The following is a 22,521-nucleotide window of genomic DNA, read 5'->3' as shown; positions in this document are numbered from 1 at the left end:
ACACAGTTGGAGGGGCCCACCTCTAGTGCTCCCCCTAGGTCATCCCACTGCCCTCCAGGGGCTGGTACTGCCCTCTTTGGGAACCACTGATCTAGAGAGTGGCAAATCCAAGGCAGACCCTCCCGTGCAGAAATGGCCTCTGGGTTCGAGTCCCATTTCGCAAGGAAGGGGCACCACCTGGCGGCAGAAGTCGGCTTCAGACTTCAGTGGGGAAAGAAAACATCTGGCATGAAAGTTCTCGCCCCCCCCCCAATAAGCACCCCTGGATCCCACGCGGCTTCCTGGCAACCAAGAGAGCAGAAGGGCAAGCCTTGGCCAAGTTGGCCAAGGAGAAGGCCAAGTTGGCCAAGAAGGCCAACTTGGCCAAGGCTTGCCCTTCTGCTCTCTTGGTTGCCAGGAAGCCGCGTGGGATCCAGGGGTGCTTATTGGGGGGGGGGCAAGAACTTTCACGCCAGATGTTTTCTTTTGGGGGAGTCCCCCCCTCCGATCTGGGGGATCAAGCGGGCCCCAAGCGAGGCCCCAGCGGTTCTTGGCGCCGCCCAAGGAGGAGCCCCGCCGGACGGCGCAAGGCTCGGCGATCCCCCGCCCCGTCGCGTCCGCGGGCCCTTTGCCTCCTCCTCCTTGCCGATCCCCGTCCTAAGGGCGGCTGCGAGCGGGCGGGGAGGGGTCCGCCGGAGGACGGGGGTCGCTGCCGGGGCGTCCCGGAACGGCCAGCCTGGCAGCAGCGCGAGGAAAGCGGCGAGCAGCTCCCCTTCCCCCGGGCCCGCCTGCGCTTGGCAATCCCCCTTCCCCTGCCAGCGCCTGCAAGGGACCGTCCTGCTGAAGCCTGCCAGCATCGCCCTCTTCGGTAAGGGTAGAAAAGGGCAAGAGTCCAGTAGCACCTTCAAGACGAACCAAAATATTTTCTGGTAGGGTAGGAGTCGAAAGGCGTAACAGTATTCTGAAGGTAATTCCCAGTGGGCAGCCGTGTTAGTCTGTCTGCAATAGTAGAAAAGGGCAAGAGTCCAGTAGCACCTGAAAGACTAACAAACATATTTTCTGGCAGGGTCTGAGCTTTCTGAAGAAGTGAGCTGTGGCTCACAAAAGCTCCTACCCTACCAGAAAATATTTTTGTTAGTCTTGAAGGTGCTACTGGACTCTTGCCCTTTTCTACTACTGCAGACAGACTAACACTGCTACCCACTGGGAATTATCTTCAGTAAGGGGTGTGTGTGGTCACTTCCCACTCATGGCGACCCTATGAATCAAAGTCCTCCAAAGTGTCCTCTCCTTAACAGCTCAGGTCTTGCAAACTGAGGGCCCTGGCTTCCTTTATGGAGTCCATCCATCTCTTGTTGGGTCTTCCTCTTTTCCTGGTGCCTTCAACTTTTCCTAGCATGACGGTCTTTTCCAGTGACTCTTTGTTGGGCGTTAGGTAGCGAGCTTTGTTACATGTCAGACAGTCAAGGGTTAATAATGAATGTATAGATGCTGACCAGTTCAAGGAAATGATGTAATGTGTTAATTAGCCAAGTGGTCAGAGAGTATCCATTGCAAACCTGTTTGTTTGTCACATACACATGCAATCTGCATTTACTGCTTTTCTTTTTCCTTTGTGTAGAAGTGAAAGCAGCATCTTGAGTTAGTTTTTGAATACCAACCTGAGAGGATGGAGAGGCAACTTACTCCTTTAAGAATGCCTTGCGTGTAAGCTTAGTACCTGCCAGGAATATCTGGCAAGGTTAGGAAACTTAGCCATGTAGAAAGGATTATTTGTTTTACCTCCCAGTGAACCCATCCCTTGATTATAGTAAGTAAAGACTGTTTTTGCTGAGACAAACTACTTTGTCTGTTATTGTGCGTGTGAGTGACTCACTTTACTTTCATTAAGCCATAATAACCAACGATCCTATCCCTCTGAATGGTAGCAGTAATAAGTCAGTTTCAACACTCTTGTCGTCTCATGATGTGACCAAAACACGACAGCCTCAGTTTAGTCATTTTAGCTTCTGGGGTCAGTTCAGGCTTGATTTGATCTAGAACCCACTGATTTGTTTTTTTGCCCGTCTGCTGTATCCGTAACCCTCTCCTCCAACACCACATTTAGAAGGATTCTACTTTCTTCCTATCAGCTTTCTGCATTGTCCAGCTCTCACACCCATACATAGTAATAGGGAATACTATGGCATGAATTAATCTGAACTTGGTTGCCAGGGACACGTCCTTACACTTAAGAATCTTTTCTAGCTCCTTCGACCACAAAGCATGAATTGAGGTTATGGTGGGTCTGAAACCAGGGAGTTCTGAGTCTGCTTTAGCAGCCTTCTCTTTTGAAACATATCTGTGTTTTAATAAGTGTGTGGCAGACAGGAAATTCTCCTGTTGCAGCTTCCTCTACATAAGTTTTAAATACTTGGACTGCCCGAATAACCGGCTTGTTCTTACAAAATGTGCCCTGTGCATAGGGTTGCCAACCTCCAGGTGGTGTCTGGAGATTGTAATCCTAGGATTACAACTGATCTCCAAGCGTCAGAGATCTATTCACCTGGAGAAAATGGCCCCTTTGGAAGGTGGACTCTATGGCTTTATACCTCATTGAAGTCCCTCCCCTCCTCAACCCCACCCTCCTCAGGCTCCACAGCCAGGTATTTCCTGACCCAGAGCTGGCAACCCTACCTGTGCATCACATTGTTTTCCACCCTGAATTTCAGCTATTTCCTCCTGTTCTGTTCTCAGTATAAAAGGATGGCAGCTGAGGATCCTGCCGTGTTCACCTCCAGCACCCTGCCCTCTGACCCCCGGCTCCTGCCAACAGTGACCAATGCCTATTTGGGTACCCGTGTCTACAGGGACATCCTCCATGCCAATGGGGTATATAACGGAGCAGTTGGGGACACGCATCGTGCGGATATCCCCAGTCCTGTCAATGTCCGAATGAGTGTGTCAGCCGAGGACAGCCTGAGCGAGACTTTCTCCCTGGACACAAGAAAGGGTACGTGGCACAAGAACCTTCTGCTTATTGTAGTAAGAGCATCAGCGCCGGCAGGACCGTGCCCCTGATTAAGTTGACATGGAGTACAGCTATTAGGGGTGTGTGTGGGGTGTATTTAAGGAACATTATTTTAAAACAGACAAAAAAGTATGCTAGATATAGTGTTGGATTTGGTCTAGGCCCGAGGGCATCTTCAGTTCCAGTCCCCACTAGAGTTCACTGTGTGACCTTGGCCAATCGCCTACCATTGTTGTGTGGGGAAAATGAAAATTCAAGCATTCTCACCTTAGAGCAGGGGTGTTGAACTCATTTGTTACGAGGGCCGGATATGACATAAATGCCACTTGGTTGGGTCGAGCCATGTATACCATAAATAATGCCAGGTACAGAAGATACAAATTTTATAGAAGACACAGGCAAAGCCAATGAGTAATAATATTTTTTACTTGATTTTTTTTACTTAAAATACAAACATGCTTAAAACAATAACACTTGTACAGTATTTTCTTTAATTTAACAGCCTTTAATAATTGACAGCTCGGGGTAAAGAGAGACAGCTGTCTCGGCTGGTGAGCCTGCAGCGGACATGCCAGCCCAGATCGGGGGGTGCTGCCTTGGCTGGCTTGCAGGCCAGATCCCTCAAGGGACCGAATCCAGCCCCTGAGCCTTATGCTTGACACCCCTGCCTTAGAGGGAAAGTAATGTGATAAAGATTTTCCCCCTCCCCGGATGGGAAAGCATTTCAAATTTCAGTACAAAATAATCAAGGTTTGGTGAATATTTCCCACCTTCCTTTATTAGAAACCTAAATAATAGTTTTTTTAGTTCTGTAAGGTACCTAATATAATTATGCAGCACATAATAAATGATATTCTGAGCACATCCTTGCAAAAGCAGTTTCTTCAAAACAGACCTTGAGTGAAATCTGTGTGACCACAATTTAGAGGAAAACTTTTGCAAGGCTGAATTCTTATTCTCTCTTGTCCACAGGAACCTATATCCACACGATCCAGTCCTCTCGTTATACAGCCACACACAGGATCTATGCCCATCGCTCCCTTGTCCACCTTCTGGCCTTCAGCATAACCATCCAGAAGTCAGCTCTTCAAACTGAGCCTGTCACTGTGAACCTCCAAACCCAGTTCATACCAAAGAGTCCAGACATGGACTTGCATAGAGGGGCAGATTTCCAGGGAGCTCAGTGAGTATTTTTGCTTAAATCTCCAAGGGTCCTTCTTTCCACCTGGACGTTAAAGATCATGACTGAAGCAACTGGGCATTTCCTTCTGTTTTCAGTGAGAACTTGGGCTGAGTGATAGTCACAACTGAAATCCCAGGCAGAGGATTGTGGCAGGTTCTTGGAAGAAGTTTCAAACACTCTGTGCCGTGGTGCTGCCATGCCAAAGGACACCACGGGTCACACACAACCATGGAGGGAGTTTGTCTAAGCCTTGGACAGGGCAGAGGGTCTACTTTTCTTTCAGGGAGATTTTGACTGCTTTTCATGCCTTCAGCTTTGGTTGTTCTTCTGATTCCAACGGGCATAAAATATGTCACTATCAGTGTTATGTCACCGCATAAGTTGGTTCGTGTCCTAAGGAGCTCACAATCTACATTATGTTAGGAGGGAGCCAATAAAGAGGTGAGGAAAGGGGGAGGGAATGATTATGAAAGGATGAATGTGAGCAAGTGTTGTTTCAGTTGGGGATGTGGGCTATGGAGGTTCAGCTAAAGGCTTCCTACGAAAGGTGGCTTTTGAGGAGGGACTGAAAGGGTGCCACGGCACCACATTGGTGTTCTGGTAGGAACTTCCTGCAAAGGGGAAGAGCAGAGTCACTAAGGGTGCAGCAATTAGACCTTTCAGCAGATTGAGGGCTGGAGCTGGAGGAATGAAGGTCACAGATAGGAAATTCACAGTGGGTAGCCGGGTTAGTCTGTCTGCAGTAGTAGAAAAGGGCAAGAGTCCAGTAGCACCTTAAAGACTAACAAAAATATTTTCTGGTAGGGTATGAGCTTTCGTGAGCCACAGCTCACTTCTTCAGATACTTCTGAAGAAGTGAGGTGTGGCTCACGAAAGCTCATACCCTACCAGAAAATATTTTTGTTAGTCTTTAAGGTGCTACTGGACTCTTGCCCTTTTCTACTACTGCAGATAGGAAAGTAAGGGAGAAATAAGAGGCAAAAGACGGAGGAGAGCAAAGCCACAGATAACTGTAAAGCCAAGTGGGGTTTCTATCCAAGGGACAGGTTTATGTGGTTTTCCCATTGCTACTGAGGCTGGGAACACAGCACAGTGGTTACAGGGCTTCCACGCGGCAGGTTATCCTGCAGCTTCCCTGCCCCAGTCCCCCAGCAGCAGCCGTACCCCCTCCCGCAGCCACTGGCCTGTTCAGTTCTTTTAAAAGAGCCCACAGTTGAATGCCATTTAGGTTCTCTAAATTCCTAGCTTTCATTTTTGAAGCCTCTAGATCCTTTCATTGTGGAGCTATGCCTTTCCCCTTGTATCTAAGCAATGGGAGGGGACAGAGACTTACTTTTTGTTTTTAAATGACAATTGGGAATTCAGAGAACCTGATACACAAGTTATAAGATTATATCCCTATAAAGATATTCAATTGCCAATTGTTTTTTAAAAGCCTCCTGGTAGGGAGTAGGGCAGGGAAATAGCTGCCCTGTGGGCAAGAAAATTCCATCCCTCATGGCAGCCATACATGCTTTGCTGCGCTGTTTCCCAAAACTCTGCAGCAGAACCGGGTTCAGAACTCTTGGAGAAAAGCCGCGGAAACCCTGTGAGGTGCACAAATATGCTATAATGCTATAGGGAAGCAGGACACAAAAAAACACTGCTTCTCAGCAGGATTGAACCCGGGGCAAATAACCACTGTGGAAATGGCCAAGGACTTTGTGCCCAATGGGAGGGGGAGCTAATGGAAGGACTGCAGCAGTGATGCAAGTCTAGAAAGGGCGTTCCCATTCCTTTGGTGATGCTCTGACTCATAAGGTCTTCTGCCATTTTGTGCTTTCTCCTTTAGCTATCTCTATGGAAAGACCTTGATCCCAGAAGTAGAGGGTGGTCCCCAGCCTACCGTTCATCTGATCTGGACCCCAGTGCCACAGTCGGTGACCCTGTCTGGGGATGAGACCGAAAAGAGCTGGGAGTTCCTCACAGCCCTAGCAGAGAGTGAAGAGGACGTGAAAAAGTACTTTTATGAAGGAAAGTCACTGATCGGTTCTGGTTCCTTGTATGCGTATCACACCCAGGCATGGGCAGAGACCTGGGAAGGATGCTGTGTCAAGGTTGATGGGCCTCTTTCATTGAGTCAGGCCATTTATGGGTGCCTCTATTATCTGCTCAGTGCATGTCCTCCCCCGGGTTCGTATGACTTTCAGTTTTCCGGAATCAGCCCTGGAGGCCTATCGAATGGCACAGAGAATGAAGATTACTGGGGTCATGTCTTCTGGGATCAGGTGAGCGCTTGTCTCTCCCCCCTACCTCTCGTTTCCCACTTCTGTAGAGTAGTAAGGAGGTCTGATTTGTCATTGTGTGCTAGTGTGTAAGGAGACACTGGCCTTAGACTTTTGCTGTTTGGGCAAATCTTGGCTTTCTGAGGTGTATAATGTACAGCACGCAGAGGAGGACTACTAATTGTCTAGTGTGTATTGTGTAGTATGCTTTTGGCTCATATATAGTAAAGACGTGGTGGGTTGTCAAGGTTTGAATGTAGTGATTGGCCATGGCAGCCCTGTTGAACATATGAAACTGCCTTATGGTGAGCCAATTCATTGGTCTACCTAGCCCAGTACTAGGCTACTCCAGGGGACACCAACCTTTTTGAGCCTGTGGACAAGTTTGGAATTAATGGGTGGTGAGCGTGGTGAGCGTGGGGTGGTGGGGTGGTGGGGTGGTGAGCGCCACCCCAAATGGCTGCCACAGGAAGTGGAACCCAACCCAAAATGGCTTGAAGGGGGAGTACCATACAAACAATCAAGCATAACACTTAACATCAGCCATTATTCTCTGTCACACTAGCTCTGTCTACATTGTCCCATTTAGCTTTCATTCTTTAACATAGGCTTTCACAGGCTACAGTCTGTTTTGTCAGGGGAACAAAGTGGAATTATCAAAACCTTTTTTGGAAGCTGCAAGAGAGAACATGAGGTGGAAGCCTCTTTGAAAGAAGAAGAAGAGTTGGTTTTTATAGGTCGATTTTCTTTACCTTTTTAAAGTAGAATCAAACTGGCTTACAATCTCCTTCCTTTCCTTGTGAGGTAGGGGAGGCTGAGAGAGCTCTAAGAGAACTGGGCTAGACCAAGGTCACCCAGCAGGCTTCATGTGGAAGAGTGGGGAAACAAAGTCTCATTCTTTCCCATTTTGCTTCCCTTCCCCATTTTAATCTATTTTGTCTTTTTGTTCTGGACTTCCTTCTCTTAGCTTCTCCCTCCCCAGTTCAGGATCAGTCTGCCAGCTGCCCGTCTTTCCCATCCCGACCTCATCAGGGAATCCTTCCCTTCTTACCAGAGCTCCATCCCATTTTCCCTGCTGCACCTTTTGGTCCAGTTTTGGGCAACCCATCCTCTGGGCTGGATTACTCTGGACTAGCCAAGCAGAAGGAATTCAATTTGCTATGATGTAACATTAACTGGGTGTTTTTATTCTAAAGTAACACAGCTACACATTAGGATGGGTGAATTTACTTATAATGTTGCTTATTACCTTGATTTTCCTTCTGATCTCTTAGTTTCTAAACTATCTTCTTAGGGTAATAACTTGCTGATTAAGTGCTGTGTCTCCCATCTTTTTTGTCTAATATGGGAGTCATGTAGACAATAGACTGAAAAATTCGAATCTTGCCCCAGTGCTTTTATGCTCCAGCTATGCCCATATAAGGGGATCCTTCAACATATCAGGCTAGGCACAGGGACTGATTTGGGTAGCAAGGGGGAATTACAATATTTGCTGTTACTACTGCTGATAGCTAGGTGAGCTGACTGATGAGCCCCATTCCTGGGTAGAATCATCGAGTTGGAAAGGGCCATACAGACCATCTAGTCCAAACTCCTGCCTAATGCAGGATCAGCCCAGAGCATCCCTGGCAAGTGTTCATCCAGCCACTGCGAAGGTTGCCAGAGAGAGGAAGAAGGGTGAGGAAGGTCACATTCCTTTCTGCATCCTGGGGAGTATAGGAGCTGTGAGAAAGTCCTCATGGAGAGGAAGTCATAGACGAATGGCATCCCAGTTTCTGCCCATTTCTAGTACTCTCTAGAGGGAGCTCTATGGGCAACATTCTACCAGTCTCTCACCATGACAGGATGGCTATCAGTGCTAAATTTTAATCCTAACGGAAACCACCTGTAAACTTGAAGAAAATTGTAGCCACTCCTTTGTGCTAATAGCTAAGAGCTGTGCAACCCTAAGGAAATAATCTCAGTACACTACCACAACTTCTCCTTTTAAATATATTTCTTTCTTTCAAAGTTTCTTTCTCCAAGCATATATTAATTTTACCTTTTAACTTGTCTTAACAACTTGTACAACAACAAAATTATAAGTTCTGAATACAGTTAAACTTCACTATACAAACACTTCACTATGCATTATCCCTTATCAGAATCTTTAACACTGCTGAGTACCCTCCAATATACGATTTTTATCATTGTCATTATAAGCAAAAGTATCCAACCATGTGGCCATTGTAATAACTATACAAATAGGTGTACTGATATGAAATTGTGCAACCCTAAGGAAATAATCTCAGTACACTACCACAACTTCTCCTTTTAAATATATTTCTTTCTTTCAAAGTTTCTTTCTCCAAGCATATATTAATTTTACCTTTTAACTTGTCTTAACAACTTGTACAACAACAAAATTATAAGTTCTGAATACAGTTAAACTTCACTATACAAACACTTCACTATGCATTATCCCTTATCAATAGCTAAGAGCTGCCAGACCTGTAGTTGTGAAAATGTTCTGCAGCATTCATGCCTTGGAGAGAGAACAAATGTGACGTAAGTTATAGACCACAGAAGATGGAGATGATGTATGGGACTAGGAGTGTTTTCTATGTTGTTATCCAACCACGTTTTCAGCACCAACTATTTGCTATCCTCCCACCTTTTCAGCACTATTTGTATTTGTTTTGGGGGACTTTATGTTGTATTTGAGGGCTTTCGTTTGTTTGTTTGTTTAATGCAGGATATCTGGATGTACCCAAACATCTTGCTTTTCTACCCGGACATAGCTTGTGCTATCCTAAAATACAGGATCCAAACACTAGGGGGAGCCCTGCACAATGCACGGGAGCAAGGATACAAGGTAGGAGTAGTTTGGTAGCGCTGGCCATTTATTCATGGAAGGTTTTGCATTGGATTTGTCACCCTATAGATGCACATTTTCCCCATCTGAATCCTCAAAACTCTGCATGGCGGCTTATTGTTGAGTTTTGAGAATATGGATGGGGGGAAAGTGCATCTAAAGAGTGGCAAATCCAATGCAAAACCTTATTCATGGAAGGTTTTGCATTGGATTTGTCTCTCTATAGATGCACATTTTCCCCATCTGAATTCTCAAAACTCTGCATGGCGGCTTATTGTTGAGTTTTGAGAATATGGATGGGGGAAAAGTGCGTCTAAAGAGTGGCAAATCCAATGCAAAACCTTCCATGAATGTGTTTTTTCCCCAGTGAGGTGGTCATGTTTCTTTTCAGACGGCAGTGAAATCTGTTTGCGAAATGCCTTTAAAATCCTGGCTCTTTTTCAGATGGTGCCACATTTTTCTTCAGAGCCCACCTTTTTGTTGTTGTTGCTTGCTTGCTTTTGTTACGGCTGCACACTACGTCAAGTATACCATTGTTATAAGTAGAAAGTTTCTACTCCATGGTCCTGTCACCTTCTTGTCCTTGTTCAGTGTCGCAAATGGTTAAAAACAAACCAACCCATGCAGCCGAGCAGGGAGGATGGTCCAATTTAAAGGGAACCATAGCAGTTCAAGAAACATTAACCGTTCAATGCCAAACGATCAAAGGAATGACTGAAAGGCAATTTAGGGATGCCTGGGAAAGAGTATGTAGCCCTAATATAAACAACCAGGTAATTCACTTTGGAGAGTAAACACGTTGGTCTGCAGTAAAAAGATAAAGGTCCCCTGTGCAAGCACCGGGTCATTCCTGATCCATGGGGTGACGTCACATCCCGACGTTTTCTAGGCAGACTTTGTTTGCGGGGTGGTTTGCCAGTGCCTTCCCCAGTCATCTTCCTTTTACCCCCAGCAAGCTGGGTACTCATTTCACCGACCTCGGAAGGATGGCAGGCTGCGTCAACCTTGAGCCGGCTGCCTGAAACCGACTTCTGTCGGGATCCAACTCAGGTCGTCAGCAGAGCTTGGACTGCAGTACTGCAGCTTACCCCTCTGTGCCACGGGGCTCATTGGTCTGCAGGACAACAGGTAGATTCAGTAGCACCATAGAGACCAACAAGATTTTCAGGGTATAGTTTTCAAGAGTCGAAACGCGTAACAGTATTCAGAAGGTAATTCACAGTGGGTAGCCGTGTTAGTCTGTCTGCAGTAGTAGAAAAGGGCAAGAGTCCAGTAGCACCTTAAACACTAACAAAAATATTTTCTGGCAGGGTATGAGCTTTCTGAAGAAGTGAGCTGTGGCTCATGAAAGCTCATACCCTGCCAGAAAATATTTTTGTTAGTCTTTAAGGTGCTACTTGACTCTTGCTCTTTTCTAGTATTCTGAAGGGAAAGCGTGGGGGGAAATTACTTCAGTGCCACAGATTGTAAAGGTAAACCTGGAAAAAGTAAAGGCTCAGTGCTGTGCGGATAATGTCAAAGGTCCAAACAGCACTCACAAAGTACTAGAAATTAAATATTAATTTATAAAGGTGCAAGTAAGTGCAAAAAGTGAGCATATACACAAAATGAAATACAATAAGATACACATACAAAATTTCAATATCAATCCAGCATAGTACAAAATTCAATAGAAAATATGGATGTCCTGTAAGTCAGGTAAGTCAATATATACTGTCCGTGATAGACTTTTTTGTGCTTATTAGTAGCTGGACGGAAGATGTCTGGGGCAAGGGCCACACGTCCTGACATCTTCTCGCTGGATTGATATTGAAATGTTGTATGTGTATCTTATTGTATTTCATTTTGTATATATGCTCACTTTTTGCACTTACTTGCACCTTTATAAATTAATATTTAATTTCTAGTACTTTGTGAGTGCTGTTTGGACCTTTGACAGATTGTAAAGGCGGCTGGAAGGCAGAGGAAAAGTGATTTAGCATGTATCTCAAAATAGCAGTACATGGAATGCTTAAAAAAAAAAGCAAAAGCACGAAAATGGCCAAAGGAAAAATGGTGGGGAAAAAAGAAGTGGCTTCTTCAAGTGAGCTTCCGCCAACTCAGAAGAACGGCAGCAGCAACAACAAAACTTGGATCAAAAAAGGTTTTGAAAAACATGGGTTAAGGCTCAATTAACAGCAGGTAGACAGCGGTTTGGCATTCAGCTGTGTGAAACAACAGAAAAAATAATTTTGCTTTCAGAATCCAGAATGGGTTAAATACCCTGTATGAAAGGGGTATTTTGGATAAGGGCTGCAGGATGCAGGGAATGGGTACTTAAGCTCTCCCCCCACCCCCATGCCATTTTCCCCACCTCAGAAAGGAATCAGGGATTCTGTTTGCCCCCAAGGGGAAAATCATATGTCCTTATGGGCTATTGGTAAGTTTCCTTGAGAATATAATGAGACTGTATCCTAAAGCCTTGCAAAAAACAAAAAAAACCACCCCAAAAAACACATGGCCAAAATAATCCTGTTATTAGATTATTAATATCATCTCATCATTCTGAAGAGGTGGTTTACACAAACCCCAAATGTACACAGCCACACCTGCTGGATGTGGCCTGTCAAAAAAACAAATCAGTGGGTTCTAGATCAAATCAAGCCTGAACTGACCCTGGAAGCAAAAATGACTAAACTGAGACTGTCGTATTTTGGTCACATTATGAGAAGGCAAGAGTCACTAGAAAAGACAGTCATGCTAGGAAAAGTTGAAGGCGGCAGGAAAAGAGGAAGACCCAACAAGAGATGGATGGACTCTATAAAGGAAGACACAGCCCTCAATTTGCAAGACCTGAGTGAGGCTGTCAAAGACAGGACATTTTGGAGGACGTTGATTCATAGCTTCGCCATGAGTCGGAAGCAACTTGATGGCACTTAACACACACACATGCACATCTGCTATCTGTGAGAGTTTTGAAAAAATGGATTGTGCAAAGTAGATTGTCCATGTCCAGCATTGTCTTCAATAGTGCATGATGAACAAGCTGCATACTCCTGAATAGGATTATCTGGATTTGAAATTTCCTATAAAAATGGGAAGCCCTGACCTGGATGGCCCAGGCTAGCCTGATCTCGTCAGATCTCAGAAGCTAAGCAGGGTCAGCCCTGGTTAGTATTTGGATGGGGGACCACCAAGGAATACCAGGGTTGCTATGCAGAGGAAGGCACTGGCAAACCACCTCTGTTAGTCTCTTGCCATAAAAACCTCAAAAGGGGTCGCCATAAGTTGGCTGCAACTTGATGGCACTTTACACACACACACACACACACACACACACACACACACATAAAAATGGGAAAGCTTTCTGAATCAGCCTTCCTTTTACTACCAAGAGCATCCTGACCAGTCTTCTTTGGACTTTGGTTGTGGCAGGGTGGAAAATTCCCTTGGGAGAGCGCAGCAACAGGCCAGGAGGTCTGTCCTGAAAAAGTTTACGGTGACCAGGAAATCCACATCAATGGGGATGTTGTGCTGGCATTTGAGCAGTATCACCACATCACACAGGTACTATAACTGGGGCATGTCTTAAGACCATGTACAAAAGAGGGTGGGTGTTTCTGATTTCAGCCTGTCATCTTTCCAGCCTTGGCTGTATGTCAAGGCATGGCATCGGCTGTTGAAATCACGCTGCCCTGGTCATCCTTCTAACGAACACATGTTTCTCTTAGATGTTGCTCTTCATGATTCCCCTAAAACCAGATTATTCTACTCTAGGGGCTTTCCCACACACTCTACTTATTCCTGATTTTCTTGGCAGTCGATCCACAAGCATTGGAATGGGTTTGGGCACAGTTTGTCCACACATCTGCCCTCCTTCTGCTTTTTCACAGTTGTGGAGTCAGTTTATTTTCTTCCACATATGCCTTAAATCAGGGGTGGGGAACGTCAGGCCCGGGGGCCGTTTAAGGCCCGCGAAATCATTTGGTCTGGCCCTTCGTGGGTCCTGGCAGATCTCTAGCTCAGAAGGATCTAATACTGGTGATCCACACCCCCCCGCGGACAGGAATAGCCTCTATTCAAGGCAGATGTGAGTTTGTTTGGTTGAGAAAAGGAACCTTTTCCCCCCCTTGCAGAAGAGTCTTTAGCTATGGAGTTTCTAGGACTGCCCAAGAAACTGTGTTAACCCTTTCCCACCCGGGCCATGGAGAAACGTATTGGCCGGCTAATTTTTAAGTTGATAATTTTGTATGGCCCGCAAATGATGTTATAAATATCCAAATGGCCCTTGGCAGAAAAAAAGGTTCCCCACCCCTGCCTTAAATAACCAGGATTTTCAAGGGAGGGTGTTGTCATCAACAGTTATGTCAAACACCCCACCTTTTTAAATGTTTTGTGCGTGCTTATATTGATATATCGATAACGTTTCTACATTTTTAAAGGCACTAAAATATCCATATATAGATATACTGCTGTGATAGTTCAAACAGGTGCTCTGAATTTCCAGCTTTAATTTAAAGGGAGGGGAAAGCAAGGCTCTATCCCCTTCCCTTGTGGAGATGCATTTTTTCCTTATATCTCCATGACAGAAGAGACTAGAGACTTACTTTAAAAAATGGAATTTGGGGATTCAGAGAATCTGCTTGACCTATCATTACAGCAGTATATTGATATTTTAGTGCCTTTTAAAAAAATAAAAAATGAAACCACTCATCTTCAGGGTATCGGGGGGAGGAGAGGGACTGGTTAGATGATGACAACAGTCCCATCATAAAACAAAGAGGGCTGAAGGTGGGTGGGAGTGGGTGAGGCAAAGAAAACTGACAGAAACATTGTGCACGAGAAAAAGTTGACTCAAAATCAGCTCAAAATCAGGGGTAAAAATGGTCTCAAAAGAAAAGGAAATTTTTTTGGGAGAAACAAAAAACCAAAGTGAAAACTAAAGGCACAAAAATGCATGTGGAAATTGGGAAAACCGAAGCAGTATGGGGGCAGAACTGATGAAAAAAACATACAAAAAAAGCCTTAGGACAGGAAGCCATATTCGCTGACCTACTGAGCCCCACTTACCTGTTTGGTTCTAGGATCTGAAGCTGTTCCAGGAAGGAGGAGGCTGGGATGTGGTGCATGCCGTTGCTCAGTACTGGTGCAGCCGAGTGAAATGGAACCCAGAAGAGCAGAGCTACCATATTAATGGTAAGTTTGTGAGAGAAGAAGCCCTCTGCTCCTCCAGCAAGACCTCTCCCAGGTACACTGCACCTATTCCAGATGTGTGTGTGTGTATGTATGTGTGTGTATATATATATATATAGATAGATAGATATAGATAGATATATATTGATATATCGATAATGATATATCGATAATGATAGATAGATAGATAGATAGATAGATAGATAGATAGATAGATAGATAGATAGATAGATAGATAGATAGATAGATATACAGTGTGTGTGTCTGCAGTTTCAGCTGCTGTTCCTCCTACTGGGCTACATGGCTATATTTGGCATTTGCCTCACCTAAATACTGGACATCAAAAGATGAAATACTGGGGGATCGTAGGATCCCTCTCCCTCTATTGTTTACCAATTTTTTTTTTTAAAAAAACCCTCAGCAGAGCCATTTATGGACCTCCTAACATCCTTTCTTGCTTGTGTGTTAGGATTGTCTGCCAGATGCCGCCCTGTGAGTCTCAGCATTCCTGCCTTCATTTTCTTTCTGGACTATTTCCACACTGAGGAGATGGGGTTGAAACTGGGTAGACAGTGACTGGTGGAATCTCAGAAGTGGGGCTGACTGGAAGCGAGTGTCTGTGGTCGGCAGAGTTCCTTGCTTCTTCTTTTTACTTAGCAGCTGTCGCCGACGGACTTAGAGAGAACAGACAACTATATGCAAATGTATAACATATACAGGTCTCAGAATCTAGCCTTATGTGGCTCTACCTTGATTTAGCCAGGATTTAGGATTTCAGTTTACATGCAGGGTCGACATGCAACCCTACCTGCAGGTGTTCTTTCCTTGCGGCAATATGAAAAAGGAGGAAAGCAGGTTGTACTTCCCTGTTTTGAAGTGTCTGCCATCTCCCAGGTGTGATGCCCCCAGATGAATATCACCGTGATGTAGATAACTCTGTTTATACCAACGCCATTGCCCAGAGGAGGTAAGAAATGTGCACAGTCTGAGCTTTCTCTCCAGACTCCTCTGATCTCGCTTTCTCTCTCATCTTTCCACTCTGTGCTGACAGGTGGACTTTCTAGGATACGGAGGTCTCCGTTAACTGATTATGATGTCCAAAACACTCTGAGAAAAACTTTTGCTCTTGGGCAACAGAGACTTAAGTGACTGTTCTAGCTGCAAAAGAAAATTAAATGCCTTAAAGGAGGGGTACAAGATTGCACCAAGCAGCATTATGGGAGGGGTGGGCTACTGGCCCACCCAGTGCTTGAGTGGTGTCTCCAGCACCCGTTCTGGGGTTTGAGTTGTGCTGTTGTATCACAATCAGAACCCTGCCAAGAAAGGGGATCAGCAGGCTGGCCCAGGATAGAAAATTGAGATGAGGGACAATGAGGCTGAAGCCTGGCCAGCGTTATACCTCTTCTTCCCAGTTTTCACAGCACTTTGGGCAATGTGCTCTCCTTTCACCCCAGACAGGTATGCATTTCCCTTGTTTAATAGCAAGGACATACATACAACATTGCCATCTTTCCCATACATTAAGTGGGTGTCTGTGTCTCATATAATGTCCAGTTTCAGATGATAGGATTAAAACTAACAAGGTGGCAGGAGTACCTCAAAGAAACTCGATTCTGCCTCTTTCTGTTATTTTTTAAAACCTTAAAAACATTGCAATCCTCCCAATGCTTAGTTCGTACTCTGTCTAGCCCAACTCTTTTCCTGTTTTCCTTGCTTCTTTCCAGCTTGAATTTTGCCATTGATTTGGGCTCCCAGTTGTGCATTCCCACCCCTGAAGAGTGGAAGGAGGTTCAGAAGAAAATCAAGGTACCATTTGATAAAAACCGAAGGTTCCACCCAGAGTATGATGGTTACTGTCCAGGTGAGTGGCTCTGACGCAAAGTTGATTCATCTAACTCTTTGGAGTTTGGCCTGCTTTGATGATTCAAAGGACAATATTGATCTTAGCTGGCTAAAAAAGCTTCAGCATAGGTCAGCATTCATAAAACGATTGTGATATAATAAACAGTAACCACTTAGTAAAGTGGGTTTCTCACGTGTAGATGCAGTGGGTTCCAGAGCCGGTCCAGGGAGAGGACAGGACTGTAGCATAGAGGGGCAATCATCACTGTTAGGTTTTTGGTTTTGCTGACAAAAACCTATCTCCCCACAAAACCCCCAGTCTGTCAGTACCTTAGAGCTATGCTTATGTACTGTCTTGATCTTGCTTTAAGTTATTCATAACGGAGAGTAGTATGCAGGGGCAAGCTTGCTGCCCTGAAGGAGGATTGGGTTTAGAGGCCAGCACACCTCCTCTAAGCCCAACTTGATATCAGAAATATTTATTTAAAATGTTTCTAGGCTGCTTCTCCAGAGCCCTGTGATGTGTTGTGTTGTGTTGTGTGCGCGGTAGGTGTTTTGAGAGCAAACCACATTGCTTTGTCTTGAAAAGCAGCCCTTGGTTACACAATGAGCTCCACAAAGGTAGTGTGTATTTCAAATTTCAACCCATCATGTTTTTGTACTTGAAGGCAATTTCTCCGTCATAATTGGTCTGACCAAACTAAAAAGCCGTTGTCCAGGGTTACCATCTTTCTTTCTGTCAGGGCCTTTAAAAGCGGCACAACAAGAAGTTCAACTGGTGAAGGTTTTCCCAACCTGCAGATGCCGTAGTGGAGGAAGCTTCGCCTGCCGAATTTTCTATTGTCGTGAAGCTACTGCATTGTGGTCCTGGGATCTGAAAGTCATATTTTCAGTAGTGTTCATCAGCAGTAACTAATTCATTCATGCATCTTTCCTCTCTGTTCTTTCTTAGGTGAACAGGTGAAACAAGCGGATGTTGTCTTGCTTGGATTCCCTCTCCTTTATCCCATGGATTCTGAAGTGAGAAGGAATGACCTGGATATGTATGAACCCGTGACTGACCCTTCAGGGCCAGCCATGACCTGGGTAAATGGTAAAAGCCAAACAATCGTGGCATGGAAAGGCTGGATCTTAACATGGGCTTGTTCCTAAGAGATGCAAGTGAAAGGATTGTTTCATTTTCCCCACCAGAGCATGTTTGCTGTTGGTTGGCTGGAGCTGAAGGAGCCTGAAAGAGCACAGCAACAGCTGAGCAAATGTTTCAGCAACATCACCGAACCATTCAAGGCAGGTGGAAACATTTCTTGTCACTCTCTTCTCACTTTAGGTACCAAGCAGCATCCTTAAAAATGCTTCTTCTTTTTTTTGTAACTCCCTCAGATATGGGTGGAGAACTCTGATGGATCAGGAGCGGTCAACTTCCTGACAGGGATGGGTGGATTTCTCCAAGCCATCCTTTTTGGATACACTGGGTTCAGGTGCAAATAGAGTTAATAGTTCATTATTCATGACTCTCAAGTCCATGGGAATAAACAAAATGGCCGATCTTGTAAAAAAGGTTTTCTGTACATCAGGGAGCTAATCTGTGTACAACCTATATAGCTTAGCTCAGGTTTCTCTGTAATACCCATTGCAGTTAAGAAACACGCATATCCTCCCTATTCTCCCTGCCCCAGCCCCATAGTGTGCGCTTCCTGCTGAAGAAAATTTTTGGTTATTTCACCCACCTCCCACAAGATTTAGCTTGTGTGTCTTTTATTCCCCCATAAGAAGAGTGTCTTCTTTTTCCATCTAATATTGTGGTCTCTGATTTATTTCCAATTAACGTGTGTGGCTTTACGGCTGTAGCCACAAAGTTTATTCCCACTAACAAGCGCCACCCCCGATGCAAAAAAGCAGCTGTGTCAATACAGGCTAGGTCTTCTGACACCACAGAAAATATGTAAGATACCGTGCGTAGGGTGAGAACAAGTGCTGTTTCTTTAGAAAAGCACACCGGAAAGGGCCAAAAAGAACCCAAAATAGGCCATGCACAGAGAAGAGTTCACTGTGACACATGAGGAGGCAGAGAAATGTCCTCCAGAGGATGGTTCTCAGTTTGGTTTCCTCGACAGGTTTCTCTCCCCTTTGTTTGCTTTTTCAGCTATGTTTGTGAGGCCCTGCATTTTTGGCAAGGTAGGAAGGCTGGGTGTATGTGTGTTGCAATCGTTATGAATATATTTATATATACTCACATTTACACTCACACATGTATGTATATTATTATTACTAATCTTAAAAAGCAAACGTTAACTATTATAGCAAAGTTAAATCAGCAAGGCGGACAGCTGATTGAGTTCATTGCTGTATTTGCTGTACGGAGGCAGTTTTTTTCCCTTGCTACTCTGTGAAGGAGCCCCGTGGCGCAGAGTGTTAAGCTGCAGTACTGCAGTCCAAAGCTCTGCTCACGACCTGAGTTCGATCCCGATGGAAGTCGGTTTCAGGTAGCCGGCTCAAGGTCGACTCAGCCTTCCATCCTTCTGAGGTCGGTAAAATGAGGACCCGGCTTGCTGGGCGTAAAGAGAAGATGACTGGGGAAGGCACTGACAAACCACCCCGCAAACAAAGTTTGCCTTGGAAACGTCGGGATGTGACATCACCCCATGGGTCAGGAATGACCCCGTGCTTGCACAGGGGATCTGTACCTTTACCTTTACTCTGTGAAGGGCCATGTAGAGTGATGGTAACTGAGACACCATCATTGCCCACTGTAGCTTGGAAGCAGATTTATAGGTTCACATGCCACAGACACTTCCAGCCCTTATCAGTTGCTAGAGATTAAATCATGGGCATTTATACATGGAAAGCATGCTCTCTACCATTCAGCTATGGCCCTTGGGCTTAGTTAATTTTAGATTTGAAAATCAATTGCTGAAATTATCACCTTCTTTCTGTGTTTGCGTGCATCGTGCATCCACCTTAGGAGTGAGCTTGTTCTCGGAGACATCTGGTCCAAAGAACAGGAAAACCTTGAAACCAGGATCCATGCTAGTGCTAGGAGAGTGCCTGTGTTCCAACAACTCTTTCTGTTATCAATTGAAGCTTAAGAAAGGTTATGCATTTTTATCTGGGAGAGAATGAATAAATCTGGCCATTGAGTCTTTTTCACATTTTCTAGGATCACCAAAAACTGTCTCAACTTTGACCCTGTTTGCCCTGATGACACAAAAAAGCTGGAGATCGCTGGAGTGTGTTACCTGGGAAGCAAACTGAGTTTCACTTTCACCAAAGAAAATGTCACCATCAAAGTGACTAGATCCTCCTCCGAGCCACAGTCCTCCTGTCTAGAGGCTGTGCTAGCAGCAACACAGCAGCACTTCCCCTTACAAGAAGGTACACCATCAATATCTGCCATATTAACATTGACTGTTACCCTGACCTGGATGGGCCAGACTAGCCCGATCTTGTCAGATCTCAAAAGCTAAGCAGGGTTGGCCTTGGTTAGTACTTGGATGGGAGACCCCCAAAGACATCCAGGGTCGCTACGCAGAGGCAGGCAATGGCAAACAACCTCTGTCCCTCTCTTGCCATGAAAACCCTACCGGTTTGCCAAGAGTCAGCTGCAATTTGATGCCGCTTTTCCCCACTGTGAGTTTTAACAGAGATCTCCTTCCATGGCGTTATACAAATTAATAGCTAGCTGGAGTAATGCAATAGTTATACAAAAGGAATGTCGGAACTTTATCCTGCTGGAGGGCAGGGCTGTTGCAAGAGCTGGTCTCAGTGGGCAAATTTTGGGGCCCAAAGAGCTGTGCAAGTAGGGTTGCTAGGTCCCTCTTTGCCACCGGCGGGAGGTTTTGGGGGCAGAACCTGAGGAGGGCGGGATTTGGGAGTGGTGGGGCTTCAATGCCATAGAGTCCAGTTGCCAAAGTGGCCATTTTCTCCAGGGGAACTGATCTCTATCATCTGGAGATCAGTTGTAATAGCAGGAGATCTCCAGCTACTACCTGGAGGTTGGCAACGGCAATCCTCTGTGCAAGGCATGTGATTTGTTTTCATATAATGTTTCATTTGTTCTCCATGGTAAAGGAGGTGTCAGGGGAAATATTTGTCTGTGCCTCCACAGTGCTTCTTGACAATGGCAGGGAAATGAGATGTTGGGTTGATCAAGATAACTGAGGAAAGTTGAGGCATCCTGTAAATGAGTACGATGAGGCACACTCCTCCAGTGGCTCACCCACCTTTTCATGGGGCAAGGACTCATGTGGTCTGGATTTTTAGTTGGAATCCTAGAAAACCCACCAAACCCTGTAAACAACACTATTTGGAAGTTTTGCCATTTACTAATGGTTCCCAGTCCAAAATGCTACTACTGTGATGCACTGAAAGAATTACTTAGGCTTGCTTTTAGACGTGGAGCCTATATGCACACCCAGGCTGTTGAACCCACTTTCCTAAAAGTTATTTATTTATCTACTTCATTTATACCCCCATGGGGTATAATTCATTTATACCCCCGTGGGGACTCAAAGTGCCTTACATAATTCTCTCCTCCATTTTATCCATTCAACAACTGCTATTACAACTGATCTCCAGCTGATAGAGATCGGTTCCCCTGGAGAAAATGGCCACTTTGGCAGTTGGACTCTATGGATTTGAAGTCCCTCCCCTTCCCAAACCCCACCTTCCTCAGGCTCCACCCCAAAAACCTCCCGCCAATGGCAAAAAGGGACCTGGCAACCCTATTTGTGGGGAAGGTTTGACAGAGTAATGGGCCTGGCCCAAGGACACCCTGCAAGCTTCCATGGCAAAGTGGGAATTCAAACCTCAGTCTCTAGATCCTAATATGATGCTACTACCACCAAACTGCATTGACTGACTCTAGAGGTAAGCTAAATGTAGAATTAGCTTACAGAAATGGCAACCCAAGAAAGCTGTTTGAACTGTTTTTGCATTTTAGCATAGAAGACTAAAAAGAAAACAACCTGAGAGAGGGGGTTACCGCACTTTGTATTCCCAGCAATGTATTAAGAGTTTGGAAATGTTGTAAAAAACAACGCTTTAAAAGGGTTTTTGGATACCACAGCTTATAAATGGTTGGAAGACTTCTTCACAGCTAAAGGGGCCAAACAAAGTGCGAACAGTATTTTTTATAACGTTTTCAGACTCTTAATACATCAGTGGGAATACATAGAAAGTGCGAACAGTATTTTTTATAACATTTTCAAACTTTTAATACATCGCTGGGAATACAAGTGCGGTAACCCCCAGAGTCACCTAAGGAAGAGTTTACATCTTGTGTGTGTGTTTTTTCTATTTCAGGACAGAGTGTTACCTTCCCTACAGCTGGTGGCTGGATCCAGAAAGCATCTGTTGAAATATTATAAGCCCAACATATTTTACTTTCATTACGAGTGTGAAAAACACCCAGCAACAGAAGCATGGGCACAGAACAGCAACCTTTCTGCTAAATATGAAGGAGTCCTGTGTCTTTGCTGCATTCGTTGTATATATAAGCAACCTGATCAAGTAGGAGTTGATTTGAAATCTGACCACTCTTACCACATCTGCCATGTAGCTTCTTTCCTGACCAGTGAGTAGGTGTTTGAACCTTGGATTGGGGACAACAGGAAGAAAATACGTTTCCTTTTAAGGAAAAAAAAGTAGTCCCAGGAGGAGTTTTAGGATTTGTTCTGGTGTTTGGTTTACTGCAAGTTAGTTTATAAAGCACAAGAAAACTATAGTATTTTGTTAGTTGAAAGCTGTTATTATTCTCCTTTCAAGCTGTGATTATGTAGGAGTTGCAAGCACCTATTGGCTAATGCCTGTTCATTTTTCTGGGTAAAATCCTTGCCATGTTTGGCATTTGTAGTTCCTGCTATCATAATTGATCTATTTATATGTTTCAGCTGTAGAAACAAATTGCCTTGATGCTGTCATCAGAAATATGATCAATTATCCTGCCAACATCAAAATGAAAACTCCCTGTTATATGTAAAATCTCCTGGTAGTTAACATTTTATATCCAACACAATTAGGGTTGCCAACCTCCAGGTACTGTAAACAACCAACATGGGGCTCAACAGAATAACATATCCATGTAATTATATTTAACTCTAAACATACTTTTATTACAACTTCCCTTTAAACACCTCAAAAGGTTGATAACTCCTCAATCCTTTGGTGCTTCTTAGGATGTCATTAGAATTTTTTAAGATGTTGAACTTTTTAACTAGAA

The 22,521-nt window shown here is 44.7% G+C and overlaps 1 protein-coding gene across 1 annotated transcript; it reads left to right on the top strand.

Moving 5' to 3' along the window:
- The first annotated feature begins 2,724 nt into the window (after positions 1 to 2,724).
- PGGHG (protein-glucosylgalactosylhydroxylysine glucosidase) lies at positions 2,725 to 21,723 on the top strand. The gene is made up of 13 exons (XM_056851649.1): positions 2,725 to 2,971; positions 3,962 to 4,172; positions 6,004 to 6,439; positions 9,171 to 9,290; positions 12,705 to 12,836; positions 14,354 to 14,465; positions 15,357 to 15,429; positions 16,187 to 16,323; positions 17,257 to 17,390; positions 17,496 to 17,591; positions 17,685 to 17,782; positions 19,462 to 19,676; positions 21,606 to 21,723. Exons 1-13 carry the CDS (start codon positions 2,725 to 2,727, stop codon positions 21,668 to 21,670), a joined length of 2,076 nt encoding a protein of 691 aa, XP_056707627.1. The 3' UTR covers positions 21,671 to 21,723.
- The last annotated feature ends 798 nt before the right edge of the window (positions 21,724 to 22,521 follow it).

The sequence above is a fragment of the Euleptes europaea genome, chromosome 6 (genome assembly GCF_029931775.1).
Source record: "Euleptes europaea isolate rEulEur1 chromosome 6, rEulEur1.hap1, whole genome shotgun sequence".
Taxonomy (NCBI): Eukaryota; Metazoa; Chordata; class Lepidosauria; order Squamata; family Sphaerodactylidae; genus Euleptes; species Euleptes europaea.
The sequence above is the reverse complement of the archived record's forward strand: the minus strand, read 5'-3'. Positions and strand labels throughout refer to the sequence as shown.

Excerpts from the sequence above, each read along its gene's own strand:
- PGGHG (XM_056851649.1), top strand. The coding sequence starts at position 2,725 with ATGGCAGCTGAGGATCCTGCCGTGTTCACCTCCAGCACCCTGCCCTCT. Across the intron at positions 12,837-14,353 it reads AGTATCACCACATCACACAG|GATCTGAAGCTGTTCCAGGA; the intron begins GTACTATAACTG and ends GTTTGGTTCTAG. Across the intron at positions 19,677-21,605 it reads GCACTTCCCCTTACAAGAAG|GACAGAGTGTTACCTTCCCT; the intron begins GTACACCATCAA and ends TTTCTATTTCAG.